Below are 12,417 nucleotides of genomic sequence, written 5' to 3'. Positions count from 1 at the left end.
TTATCCTGCTAGCAAGCAAGCTGCTAGCATATAAATGAGGGAGATTCCATTCAGGATGATCGGTGCTTGGTTCACAACTAGGTTCAAATCTGGTCACACACACACACACACACCATCCCTGCCTAATGCTCACCTGTGTTGAACCTACTGTAACCTGTAACATCAGGAATACATAAATACATAAACCATTCAACCCGTAGAAGCTCTGCCAGTTAGCCACAGGGCAGAGAAAGAGGGAGCGGAGAGAGAGAGAGAGAGAGAGAGAGGGCAACAGAGAGAGAGAGGGAGAGAGAGAGAGAGAGAGAGAGAGAGAGAGAGAGAGAGAGAGAGAGAGAGGCAAAGAGAAACGTACATCCAGACATTCCAACGCAAACCAGCCGACAAGCCGACACACATTCTGCGGGGCGAAGGCGAGGCGGTGCTGCCTCTATCGACTTCATGTGAGCGATTATTCACACCAGACCCTCCATCACACTCTTCAAAGGTCACAGGTGGAGGACTGTCTCTCTCTCTCTCTCTCTCTCTCTCTCTCTCTCTTTCACACACACACATTCCCATGATCCCAGTGATTTTAGGGGGACTGTGTTTTAAAAGAATATATCTCACAATACAAAAACTCCTACCTCCTATTCACCCTACCTAGTTTTGACTACTTGTTTATGAATGATAGACAGGTGAGATTTTTGTATCCAATACTGATTTGATAATTGAGAGCTTAAAATGTCAGCCAATAAGCTCATTTTAGGATGTTCTGGCTCTGTGCTTGTAATACTTTGGCAGTGAAAAAAACAAAATGACTATTAAGTTAAAGTACAGACTGTCAACTTTGAATTGAAGACATTTGCAGCCATTTCAGATAAGTTAACTATGTTGAAAAGGTTAATCAAGTCTTATTGCCAGGTGGAATTATATGGAATTACATGAGAATTCAATTGTGGACAACATGATGCATGAAGAGAAGACTTGAGACTTGACTTGATGCATGAAGAGAAGACTTGAGACTTGACTTGACTTGGGTTCTGGTGACTTGGGACTTGACTCTGACTTGTACTTTGATGACTTGAAAAGGTTTCTAAAGTCTTGACTTGAGATCTTGTGTTTGTGTAAATGACTTAAATTGAAAGTGATGAGATTTGTTCCAGCAGACGACTGAATTTAAATTCTGTTTTCTGAATTTGTATGGAACGATTGAATTTATTGAAGTTGAAACTGATTATAGAAATCAAACTCATGATGCTCTTACCAAGTTTTTATCCTATTAAAACCATATTGCATTGAAAAGTGTGTGTGTGTGTGTGTGTGTGTGTGTGTGTGCACAGGGACTGTGGGTGGCGTCTGGAGGGGGATACCCATAAATCAGGCTAATTCCCTTAAGGGTTTAGCTGTCACACACACATTTATACACACACACACACACAGACACACAGACACACATTAATACATTCACACACACATAGACGCTGCAGGCGGACATGACCCCGACTATGTAAGGTTGCGCTGGTAGACCTCTTGGGCACATCTGGTCTTGCAATCACTCACACACAACACACACACACACACACACACACACACCTCTATTCTTCACAGTGAAAAAAGAGAGAGGGAGGGAGTAAACTGGAGAGAAAGAGAAAGGCAGAGAGTGAAGAAATGAAGGAAATGGAGAAGAAATGGCTGCTGGAGCATCTTTGAAAGCGATTAACCCTCTTGTTGTAGAACTGTGTGTGTGTGTGTGTGTTTGTGTGTGTGTGTGTAATGTATTGGATGTAGAGTAGCTGGTAACATTTTTACTGCTTTCCTCACTGTGTTCCTTGCTGCTGTGAGTTTGTTCATACTCGCATTACTTTGAACTAAACCTGCAGAGGCATGATTTTGTTTTAACTAATTTATTCAGCTTGACATTAATAAATGATGTCAAAATCAACAGATTAGCACATTAATCCTTAGATAAATGTTACATAGGACCCACATGTAAAACTAGGACTGGACAGTGCCAGCTCAAAAATGCTATTTTTTTAATCTGCGTGGCACCGCCTTTTCACTTCTGTCAATCACACAATATCACACGCAGTTTGTTTTTCCAACATGTGGACACCGGTGAAAAGATTTGGACTACGTTTGCAAAAAGCGCGTCTGAATTAAACCTGTGTTTGTGTAAGTGTATAGCCTATGTCAGCTGATGAGAAGCTTTTCATAAGGTGTTTTGGAAATCCCAGCCCATCTGTGTGAAATGTATATATATATAAAAAAAAAAATCAGATTTGACCGGGTGATAAATTCTTGTCATTGTTTAACTTACAAAAGTCTATTACAAATATTTCTGCAAGAAAGACTTCGGTTTTTCTTGCTTAATTAACTGTGTTGTTAACACCTGGCCGTGTTTTTTTTTGTGATACGAGTGCCAGCATCAGGTTTTTTGGAGCAAATCTGGGGATGTTTGTGGTTCACATGCCCTCTCAAAGTGCCAGCAGGCCAGAAATGATGTGGCAAAGATTGTCAAACGATAGCTAACAAGCTAACGTTGGCAAGTTTAGCGCAAAAACGTAGTGGACTTTTGTGTCCTTCATGCAGCCAAGACCTGCTTTCCATAGTGGTAGTCAACTAGTTAATATTTTATGCTAGTTTTAAGACTAGTGGGTTTTAATGGTCATGCACTTGTTTAAAAAACAATAAAATATATGGCAAAATGACAAGACAAATATGTTATATTTATTGTCGGAATACAGAAGTTATGCCAGCTTTACTAATTCTTTAACTTCAGCACTAAGAGTCAGAAAAGGTGAATTTTAAAATTGGCAAAACCTCCTTCCTGCCTTCTGCTTATTTCCGCTCCCTCCTCCCCTCTCCGTCACTATTGTCCCCATCTGATGACGTACTGTACACGGTGTTTACCATGGCGGCTACCTGCTAAATGAAAGAAAACAGCCGGTTTTATAGCTGCAAAACTTTCGCAAAATAAAGGAAATACTCAAAAGAAATTTCTCCTGATGATGTCCAACAGAACCGCGTATTTTTATGACCCGGACGTGGGGAACTTTCATTACGGTGAGTTTGGTTATCGTAGTAAACAGGCCGCTTAGCTTAGCAGCTTAGCTGCTAACGCTAGCTACATGCTAATCAATTCAGGGATGTGATTTTTCCGGTTTATTTTATCTTAATCATTTCTTGACTTCAGCACAACACCCTCATTCATTCGTAATATGCATAAATTGTCCTGGTTTTCATTACGTCACGATTTTTCAGATCTTTACATTTTTCCAACATATTTAGCTAGCTTAGTAGCTGTGTGTGTACCGTGCACTGGCTGTAATGTTCCATATAGTATCATTGAATCTCTCATTTCTTGATATATATCAAACAAAACAGTAGTTTGAACATTTGATGAGCAGAACGTCTCGCAATGAAGACCAGGGTTTGACAATTTGACTGCTTTCCATCTGCATATATCTTATAACTTTGATGGTTGTTTCCTCAACAATTGAATCATAGGGAATTGGACATCCACAGTTCAATAGCTTTCTATGATATATTTTGCATTCAGTCTTAAAAAATCAGTCTTCGTTCTTCTTTAGTCTAAAATCTTATGCATTCGATTCCCAGCCTTTCAGGAATGCCGTGAAAATCAACTATGCATCAGACTAATATTAAGTCCAGGCTAAAGCTTATTCAGACTATTAATTATTCAGAATATGAGACAAAATATCAAGCCCATTCTGAAATGCTCTGTACTGTTAGAATATCAAGTGCTTATGGTTGGTAGGAAAGAAGGACATTCCACTTGTACTTCTGCACACAATCCATAGAATATGTTTTCACATTATTTATTTTGCCTTTTAGTTTTATGTCATTTTTGTGAAGTTATTTAAGTCTAATATTTAGCTCTATTTAACTCTATTAGTGATTTAACCATGAATACAATGATGCAACTTATTAATGTACTCTGCGTACATTTAACTTTGTTGAAAAATCGATCCTTATCAGTTTTTAGTATTGTATAATTCTCTGATTTATTGCTCTTTAATTCCCTGTATTATCCATTCTTTACTCAGCTTCGTGTGATTGTGGAATTCATATGACTTATTCTACTGTTGGGCGTAATGGAAGTCACTCAACTAAAAGGGGTATTAGCTAAAGATGTAAACTATAATTTGTAAATTGTTTGTCTCTCCTAGGTGCTGGCCACCCCATGAAGCCTCACCGGTTGTCTCTGACTCACAGTCTGGTGTTGCACTATGGACTCTACAAGAAAATGATGGTGAGCAGAGAATAATATCCATCCATCCATCCATACTGAAAAAGCATGTACTCACAGTTTTGATTAAAAACCTCTGCCAGGTAGCATAGGAGTCGGAGCAAAGCTAAAACTATTATTCTATATTTATATTTTCCATCGCTTCTGTTTGTCCTTTACTGAACTGAGTTGACTTCTTGTGTTCTGTCAGGTGTTTAAGCCGTACAAGGCGTCTCAGCACGACATGTGTCGGTTCCACTCGGAGGACTACATAGACTTCCTGCAGAAGGTCAGCCCCAACAACATGCAGGGCTTCACCAAGAGCCTCAACACCTTCAACGTCGGGGACGATTGGTAAGCAGTGAAATCTATTTTGTTTTGAGAAATGTAAATGCTAATAAAATATGTGACATGTATTGCAATTCATCACACAATCACAATTTTCAAAACTCATATGGCTTATTGTCAATATCAGGCTGAGGCTCTGGAGGTTTTTGTAAAGTTGATTCAGTTTTCGGTCCCTGGAGCCTTGTAAGGCATAACTCTGCTTACTGGTCAAACTGTATTTTTTTTGTAGCCTGGGAGCTTAAACTTGTTGAACATTATATTAGGAAGCACTGGGAAGAACTGGGGCTTCTGATGATGAGTATGTTCCTAAAACAGTTCTATCTAAAAAGAGTTAGGTTATAGATCCATACACCCCATATCCAGCATGTTTGGAGGGTCTCAGATGCTTTCAGAAGTCCTAAATGCTTTCACTGTTGTGGAATATGCTGCTTGCAATTTTGAGAGTAATTGTTTCATAGCCCATTAAATTACACTAGCAAGTGCTAACAGAAGACTGATGCAAATTACTCAGAAACAAAAATCATGACATAAAACATTTTCGACCACCCTAAGAATGGGCTTCATTAGTGATCAGCTGGCTTCTAAAATACCTGAACTCTCCCTTTTAATAGCCATCTCTACCATCCCCATAGCTAGAAAACTGATTAACCTATTTGTGAAATGTGTTTTGTGTGTGTGTCAGTCCTGTGTTTCCAGGTCTGTTTGAGTTCTGTTCGAGATACACAGGAGCCTCTTTACAGGGAGCTACACAGCTCAACCACAAGGTAACACACACACACACACACACACACACACACACACACACACACACACACACACTCACTATGATGCAAGTTTCACCACAGTGAAAGTCAATGGCCTGTGCCATTTAAGCAGTTTTCCTGTTATGAGGACCATAAGCATTGATTTAATAGAGTTTGGTTATTATTTCAGCTGCAGCCATGTTAATGCCAGAGTCCTGCTGCATGGCTGTTGCTAAGTAAGAGGCGATTAAAGACTGACATGTGTGTGCCAGCTGATCTTTAGCATGTTGGACATCTCACCCTGAGACATTGCTAACACTTCTTTGTTGTACTGAAGCAACAGCAGCCCCGGACTACAACCTGACCAAACTGACTGGTTGACCTTATCCACAGAACTAGAATGAGTAGACCAGTTGTTCCTCCACAGCTATGGTCCTGTTCTATCAAGGCCGACCTCTTCACAGGTCTTGGTCCTTCATGTTGATCTTGTGACCGTTTGTCGACGGTGTTTCTCCTTTTGTTTTTCCAGATCTGTGACATCGCCATCAACTGGGCCGGAGGTCTGCATCACGCTAAGAAATTTGAGGTAAGAATAAAGTCACTTACATTGGTATCGTCCATTCTGCCTTGCTCTATATTTTATTGTGAACTACTGCTCTCTGCTTATGAAAGTGCTGACATGGTTTCCCTGTGTTTGCAGGCGTCTGGGTTTTGCTACGTCAACGACATCGTCATCAGTATACTGGAGCTGCTCAAGTAAGAACACAACTGTATTGGAACTGTATTGTTTTGTGTGCAGGTTACACCGATGGGTGCTGAATATCAAAATAGACATTTACCTTTAACTGTCTGTGTATCATTGTGTGTGTGTGTGTTACAGATACCACCCTAGGGTTCTGTACATCGACATAGACATTCACCATGGCGACGGCGTGCAGGAAGCCTTTTACCTGACCGACCGTGTCATGACCGTATCCTTCCACAAATACGGGAACTACTTTTTCCCAGGGACAGGTACGTGCTGCTTCCGTCATCTGAGAATTTAATTTAAAAAAAAATGTGTTAAAGGTAAAAAAAAAAATAAAATGTACATGTGTTTGTGGGTAAGTGTGTATTAATACAGCATGTATGTATTTGCTGTAGGTGATATGTATGAGGTCGGGGCGGAGAGCGGCCGGTACTACTGCCTCAACGTTCCCCTCAGAGACGGCATCGACGACCAGAGTGAGTCCACTTCCTGCTTCCTGTTTCTCACTTCCTTTCCTACGGCTGCTGGTTTTCATATCTGATGTTTTATGGAGTATGCTAATGCAGAGAGGTGATGTTGATGAAGTGTAGTATTGTAATACCTATCCAAAGATATTATAATGACAAATGCCAGTATTTGGTGTTCAAGACCACATCATAATATTCTACACAATGATGTGGTTAAAAATGGAAAATATGATCTTTGAAAGTGTGTTTGAAAGGTCTTGAATTCCAGTTGTAAAAATCAATTCATGGCTTTTTACTGGCATTTTTTTAGCTTTATACTGCAGTCAAATGAAAGAAACAACAACAACAAAGTCAAAAAGTCAAAAATCAAATTTATTGAATCACAACATGTAATGTATTGTATTATTATTATCATGTTGTGGTCTAAGTTATGTGATGATATTGTGTCAGTAGCTGTGTGGAGATTCACACTTCTGTCAACTTGTCATCATATGAGCCATGCTGAACCTTTAGTACAAAGGTGTGTGTCTACCAACGTGTGTGTGTGTGTGTGTGTGTCTCCCAGGCTACAGGCAGCTGTTCCAGCCGGTCATTAAACAGGTGGTAGATTTCTACCAGCCGACCTGCATCGTTCTACAGGTCAGTCTCTAATTCTCCATCTGTTTATTTAACACTTGCCATCATAGCTAATGGATTATTTATCCTGTATAATATTCAGTGGGACTATGGCCAGTTGCAATTCATTTGGAGAGGGAGTGAATTAGTCCTATTGTGTAAACACAGAGTGGTTGATATGCGGTCAGTTCATTAGGCATCAGAATAAATTATTAGAGTGCATAAAAACACAGCTAGGCTGTGTTAGGCTTGTTAAGATGAGGTCAGCTCATTTGGAATCAGAGTAAATAATTATTAGTCTGAATGTAAACCTAGCTGTCGCTCTCCTTCCAGTGTGGAGCAGACTCCCTAGGCTGCGACAGACTGGGCTGCTTCAACCTCAGCATACGAGGACACGGGTAAGACGGGGTTACTGTGAAACCCCATTCACTAATCAGAGTACAGCATCTCCTTTACCCATTGACTCAAAATATAATCGAATTGAAGATATTTTTCGTTCTCAAATTGATTGACTGAGCTTTTGCTTCAAGGGTAGAGACTATGCAACAGATAAATCTGAGGTACTTTTATTTTGTAGCTGTAGAAATGTATTTTACATTTGTAATCTTTGTAAACATTGAATCAATCAGACTTGTATTTGAATCCATTCTCCCCATTCTGAGTGTACAAGGACAGGGGAAAATGTTTCTTTTGAAACATACTATATCTGCCATCATGCATCATATACAGGGCTTTAGTCTATAGATTACATATGGGGTTTAAAACATGATGATAATAGTAGTAGGGGAGGGTCTCTTCCTTGTATTAATGTGTGTCATGGTCTCTGTCCTGCAGTGAGTGTGTGGAGTTTGTGAAGAGTTTTAAGATTCCTCTGCTGGTCCTGGGAGGAGGAGGATACACAGTCAGGAACGTGGCTCGCTGCTGGTGAGTATGAACCTACCTGATGTACAGCCAGTGGGAAAAATATTTGGTTGTTTATATACAAAATGTGCAGTTTGGATCATAAGGTGAATGAGGAAGCAGGTTGTCATCTATTGATTGACTACATATGTTACTATATGGTGAAGGAATGGCTCTGTGACATAAATTAACAACCTCTAAATGAGTTTTCTATTCTATTCTGCTCCAGGACCTATGAGACCTCTCTGTTGGTAGATGAATCTATCAGTGATGAATTGCCTTATAGCGGTGAGTTCTACTTTAATAAACTACATGTTTACAGCTGTGAGTTACTTTGATTTTGTACTTCACGCATCTTAAAGTATGGTTTGGGACCCCAAATGGTTCTGGGGTCAGTTTCTGTTGGGTCCTTACATTATCACAGTGCTAGTATGTTTTAATGAGCATACATGAGTACATGAAAGCATATGATTATTGCTAAGTAATGCATTATCCAACCAATCAAAATCGAGGCCGTGGTATTATGTAACAGTATTGTTACTGTTACTGGAATCAGTGGAAATACACTTTCCACTGATTGGTTGTCATGTATTTTGAGGGGGAAATAATTGTATTTTCCGTCTCTTAATTCTTAATCCCTCCTCCGCTTCTCTCCTTTGGTCTGCAGAGTATTTTGAGTACTTTGCTCCAGACTTCACGCTGCATCCTGATGTCAGCACCAGGATAGAGAACCAGAACTCCAGACAGGTGAGACAGCATCTCACACACATCTATGAAAATGTTGTAAAAACAGAGTTGAGTCTTGAGGTCTGAGGAATTCTTCAAATGTCTTAAAACGTACATATCATTTTCAGAAACCTTTCTCTACCTCTCTCTGTAGTGTTTGAAATATTTGGAGATATGTTGTATTGTATTTGAGAACATAAACATGCTAAATCACACAACAGTGTTCAGACCCAACTAAGTGTGTGTGTGTGTGTGTGTGTGTGTGTGCACAGTACTTGGAGCAGATCCGTCAGACGGTGTTCGAGAACCTGAAGATGCTGAACCACGCGCCCAGTGTCCAGATCCACGACGTTCCCTCCGACATCCTGGGCTACGAACGCAACGACGAGCCCGACCCCGACGAGAGGGGGGCCGAGGACAACTATAGCAGGTACACGCACACGCACACACACACACACACACACACACACACACACACAGAGGCATTCCCGTTTTTTGAAGAAATCTGAGACTGTACTTTACCATTCCTCTGTCCTTCTGGTTTGAACAAGACAAATGCATACACACTCGCACACACTGTCACTCGATTTACCTTTCTGTACCTAACCCATCCGTCGATGATGTCACTCCCTCAGGCCGGAGGCAGCCAACGAGTTCTACGACGGCGACCACGACAATGACAAAGAGAGCGACGTGGAGATTTGACCCCGAGGGAGGAGTCAGACGAAAAGGGACAGACTTTTTCCTCCTTTTTTAGCAGGAACTAAAAAAAAAACTGGCTGGACAATATTTTCGGACGGACCGAAGGGACTCTTGGACTCCGTCATCCTCAGTAGGTTCTTCACAAACACACCTCTTTCAACACTAGCATCACGACTGTTCCTCCGCTGTGAGTCAACAGGAGGGAAGTGATGTTAGCGGCAGAGACTTGTACATAACGTCATGTCAACCAAATCACAGCAGTACTCACAGTTTTATGTTTTCAGTTGTCGCCTGTCATTAAAATAAAGGCTCATCCTTTATTTTAATGAGGAGAAACCCGATACGTGGGATATACTGTTAGTATGCTGGATACTGAAGCATCAATAGGTCGTATCATGTTTACTGTTGGTTTTGATGGTCTGTTTAAGATCATTGTAATATTCAAAAGAATTCAAAAGGATAGTGGTGAGTCAGATGTGAAAGATTCTTATACTAAAACTTCAACACAGTATGAGCTAGTATCAGGGCTCCAAACTGACTTTTTTCTATTCCGTCCCAAAATATAGTTCCAGTTGTGGATGTAAACAATCCCAAATGAAATATCTAGTTTTTGTTAATAGCACTTTTTAAACCATTTTGGTGGTTATGCTTAATAGGATGTATTTCACTTCTGAAAGAGGAAAATTGATGATCTTTCAACCAGCCCATTTTCATTTAGTCACGTTTTTTTTTTACAGTGACAGCAGCAACAACTTTGCTTGGATTTAGAACAGTCTAAGCAATAAATAGCTTTTCCCATGTTTAAGTTAAGACGTCCCAAACCACAATTCTAAGCATCCCAAGTGCAGTTTTTGTCATTTTGTCAGTTTGGAGCCCTGTATTACAGAATACTGTGCATGTAAAGCCACTCACAGAAGGGTAAAAACGTCTCAACTACAGCAACAGTTACCATCAGGCATAAAAGGCCTCCGGACATGTAGTTCAAATCCATTTTTGATAGCTGGAAAAGACACGAGTGCTTGATTGATCTCATCTTGCATGTGACACGCCTCCTTTAGAGGCTGTTCCAGTGTCTGCCAAGATCCATCAGTCACACCTCAGCTATTCCACATCTAAAACCACATCTAAATAGTTCTTTTTCTGTTGAAATCTCAGAGGTGTAACACACAAACTGTTCCAACCCCCAACTCTCTCCATCTGTCAGTGCACCAGGGCCTCATTCATGAAAATGGACTTGGATTTCATCTTGATCTTAGTATCTTTTTCAATTGGTGTGCTATATGTATGATTAGTAAAATTCATTAGAACGGTATAAAAACTGTGTATGCACCTTTTTATATCTATGAATTAAAACTCATTAGCCGGTTTGGGTGCATATGAACCAGCTTCAGCTCCCAAACTAATTTTATTTATCATGACATATCAATAGTCATGTACCTCTCTGAAAAGTCAAGAACTGGTGTTAAGATCAGTTTTTAAATAAAGATTTGGATTTCTGCAGTAAGATGAAATGAGACCTTTCCATAAATGAGGCCTCCGGACCAGACCCCATCCAACCAGGAACTAGTCTCTTCTCATGTTTTTGTATTCCTTTTCTCTTTACTTCTCCTGTCCCTCCTTTTTACTGTGTATATACAAATGTTTGAACTGTCATTGTGTTTTATAATGTAGAGGACAGCTGTGATGATGAGGCTGGTAGTTTCTACCAACACACACTAACACACACGGCTCATTCTGAGGCAGCAATTATGACCAATAGGAGCATTTCATTACAATGCTCTTCCTTATAGTCCATACTGTAATCCATATGGTTTCCACTGTGTGGCACTCGTTCCTCCCTGTCCCTACTGAAGGCAACATTGCCCCTCTCTTGTACCTCAACATGTTGCCTGCATATCATGTATTTTAAGGCTGAGTTACACATGGCAACTTTTGCAACAACACTGTGAGGCAACATTGAAGGATCTGTCTTATAACTTACACTGATAATGTGACACCTTGTAATTGCCCAGATGAATTCTATTGTATAGTTTGCCCTCTGTCTCAGTTTATGTTGACCAATAAGTTGCCAGGTGTATCACAGTTGCACTGTTGTTCTACTTCACTTGGGCCTGGAATCAGAGGAGTGTTTGCAGCATTTTGAGTAAAAGTGGGTGGTTTATACTGAAGTAGCGTCCAACAGTTTCAGTGCTGGTCCTTCACTTCGCTACTTCACTTTGTTAAAACAGTCTCATTATGGTTCCACTTCAGTGGCAGTCGAATGGTGTTTGAAGCCACAGTAAAAACACATTCTACCGTCTATGCCTCCACACACACACCTGTCCTCTAATAGCCAGAAACAGGTTACATGTGATTTTTGATATTGTTGTTGACAACTCTTGTTTTTAATAAAAATAAGAAATAGAGTCACTGTATATGTCTGTTTTATATGAAATGACCTATGGAGAAGTCAAGCATTTGTCAGTGAGTTTTGAACACAGCCAGCAGAGGGCGACGTGACGACTTTCCCAGTGTGCTGGTGACAATCAATGTGGGTTATATGACTATATAAAATGGAGCTCTATTTAAACAAAATATTAGAAATGACTAGTCTATAGTTTAAATGTTCTAGAGTAAAATCCTCTTCTCACTTGGCCTCCTCCACAGAGAGGTCAGAGGTCAGGTTCAGATACAGAACAGCAGTCCTGGAGCCGGTAGGGATTCAGTGTCTTGCTCCAGGACACTTCAGCAGGGTGAATGCTTACTGACATGGGGGCTTGAACCCGGGTCCTGCGTTGAAGGACGGTCTCTCTAAGCACTAGACACACAGCAGGAGGCGGGGCTAAGGTCACAGAGACTTTATTCCTCATTCATCCAGTGATATGTCCATCATCGTACACAACAAACAGTACTTTAGGAGAATACACACACGTTACTACCTGCAGTTCAAAATCTATCAAC

At 40.4% G+C, this 12,417-nt stretch overlaps 1 protein-coding gene across 1 annotated transcript; it reads left to right on the top strand.

Moving 5' to 3' along the window:
* Nucleotides 1–2,889: 2,889 nt before the first annotated feature.
* On the top strand, nucleotides 2,890–9,857 carry hdac3 (histone deacetylase 3). The gene is made up of 15 exons (XM_071927122.2): nucleotides 2,890–3,042; nucleotides 4,170–4,252; nucleotides 4,440–4,582; nucleotides 5,259–5,340; nucleotides 5,849–5,905; nucleotides 6,020–6,075; nucleotides 6,200–6,333; nucleotides 6,463–6,543; nucleotides 7,100–7,173; nucleotides 7,483–7,547; nucleotides 7,984–8,073; nucleotides 8,279–8,337; nucleotides 8,717–8,796; nucleotides 9,048–9,205; nucleotides 9,411–9,857. Exons 1-15 carry the CDS (start codon nucleotides 2,985–2,987, stop codon nucleotides 9,478–9,480), a joined length of 1,290 nt encoding a protein of 429 aa, XP_071783223.1. The 5' UTR covers nucleotides 2,890–2,984; the 3' UTR covers nucleotides 9,481–9,857.
* The last annotated feature ends 2,560 nt before the right edge of the window (nucleotides 9,858–12,417 follow it).

This window comes from Centroberyx gerrardi, chromosome 16 (assembly GCF_048128805.1).
Source record: "Centroberyx gerrardi isolate f3 chromosome 16, fCenGer3.hap1.cur.20231027, whole genome shotgun sequence".
Taxonomy (NCBI): domain Eukaryota; kingdom Metazoa; phylum Chordata; class Actinopteri; order Beryciformes; family Berycidae; genus Centroberyx; species Centroberyx gerrardi.
The sequence above is the reverse complement of the archived record's forward strand: the minus strand, read 5'-3'. Positions and strand labels throughout refer to the sequence as shown.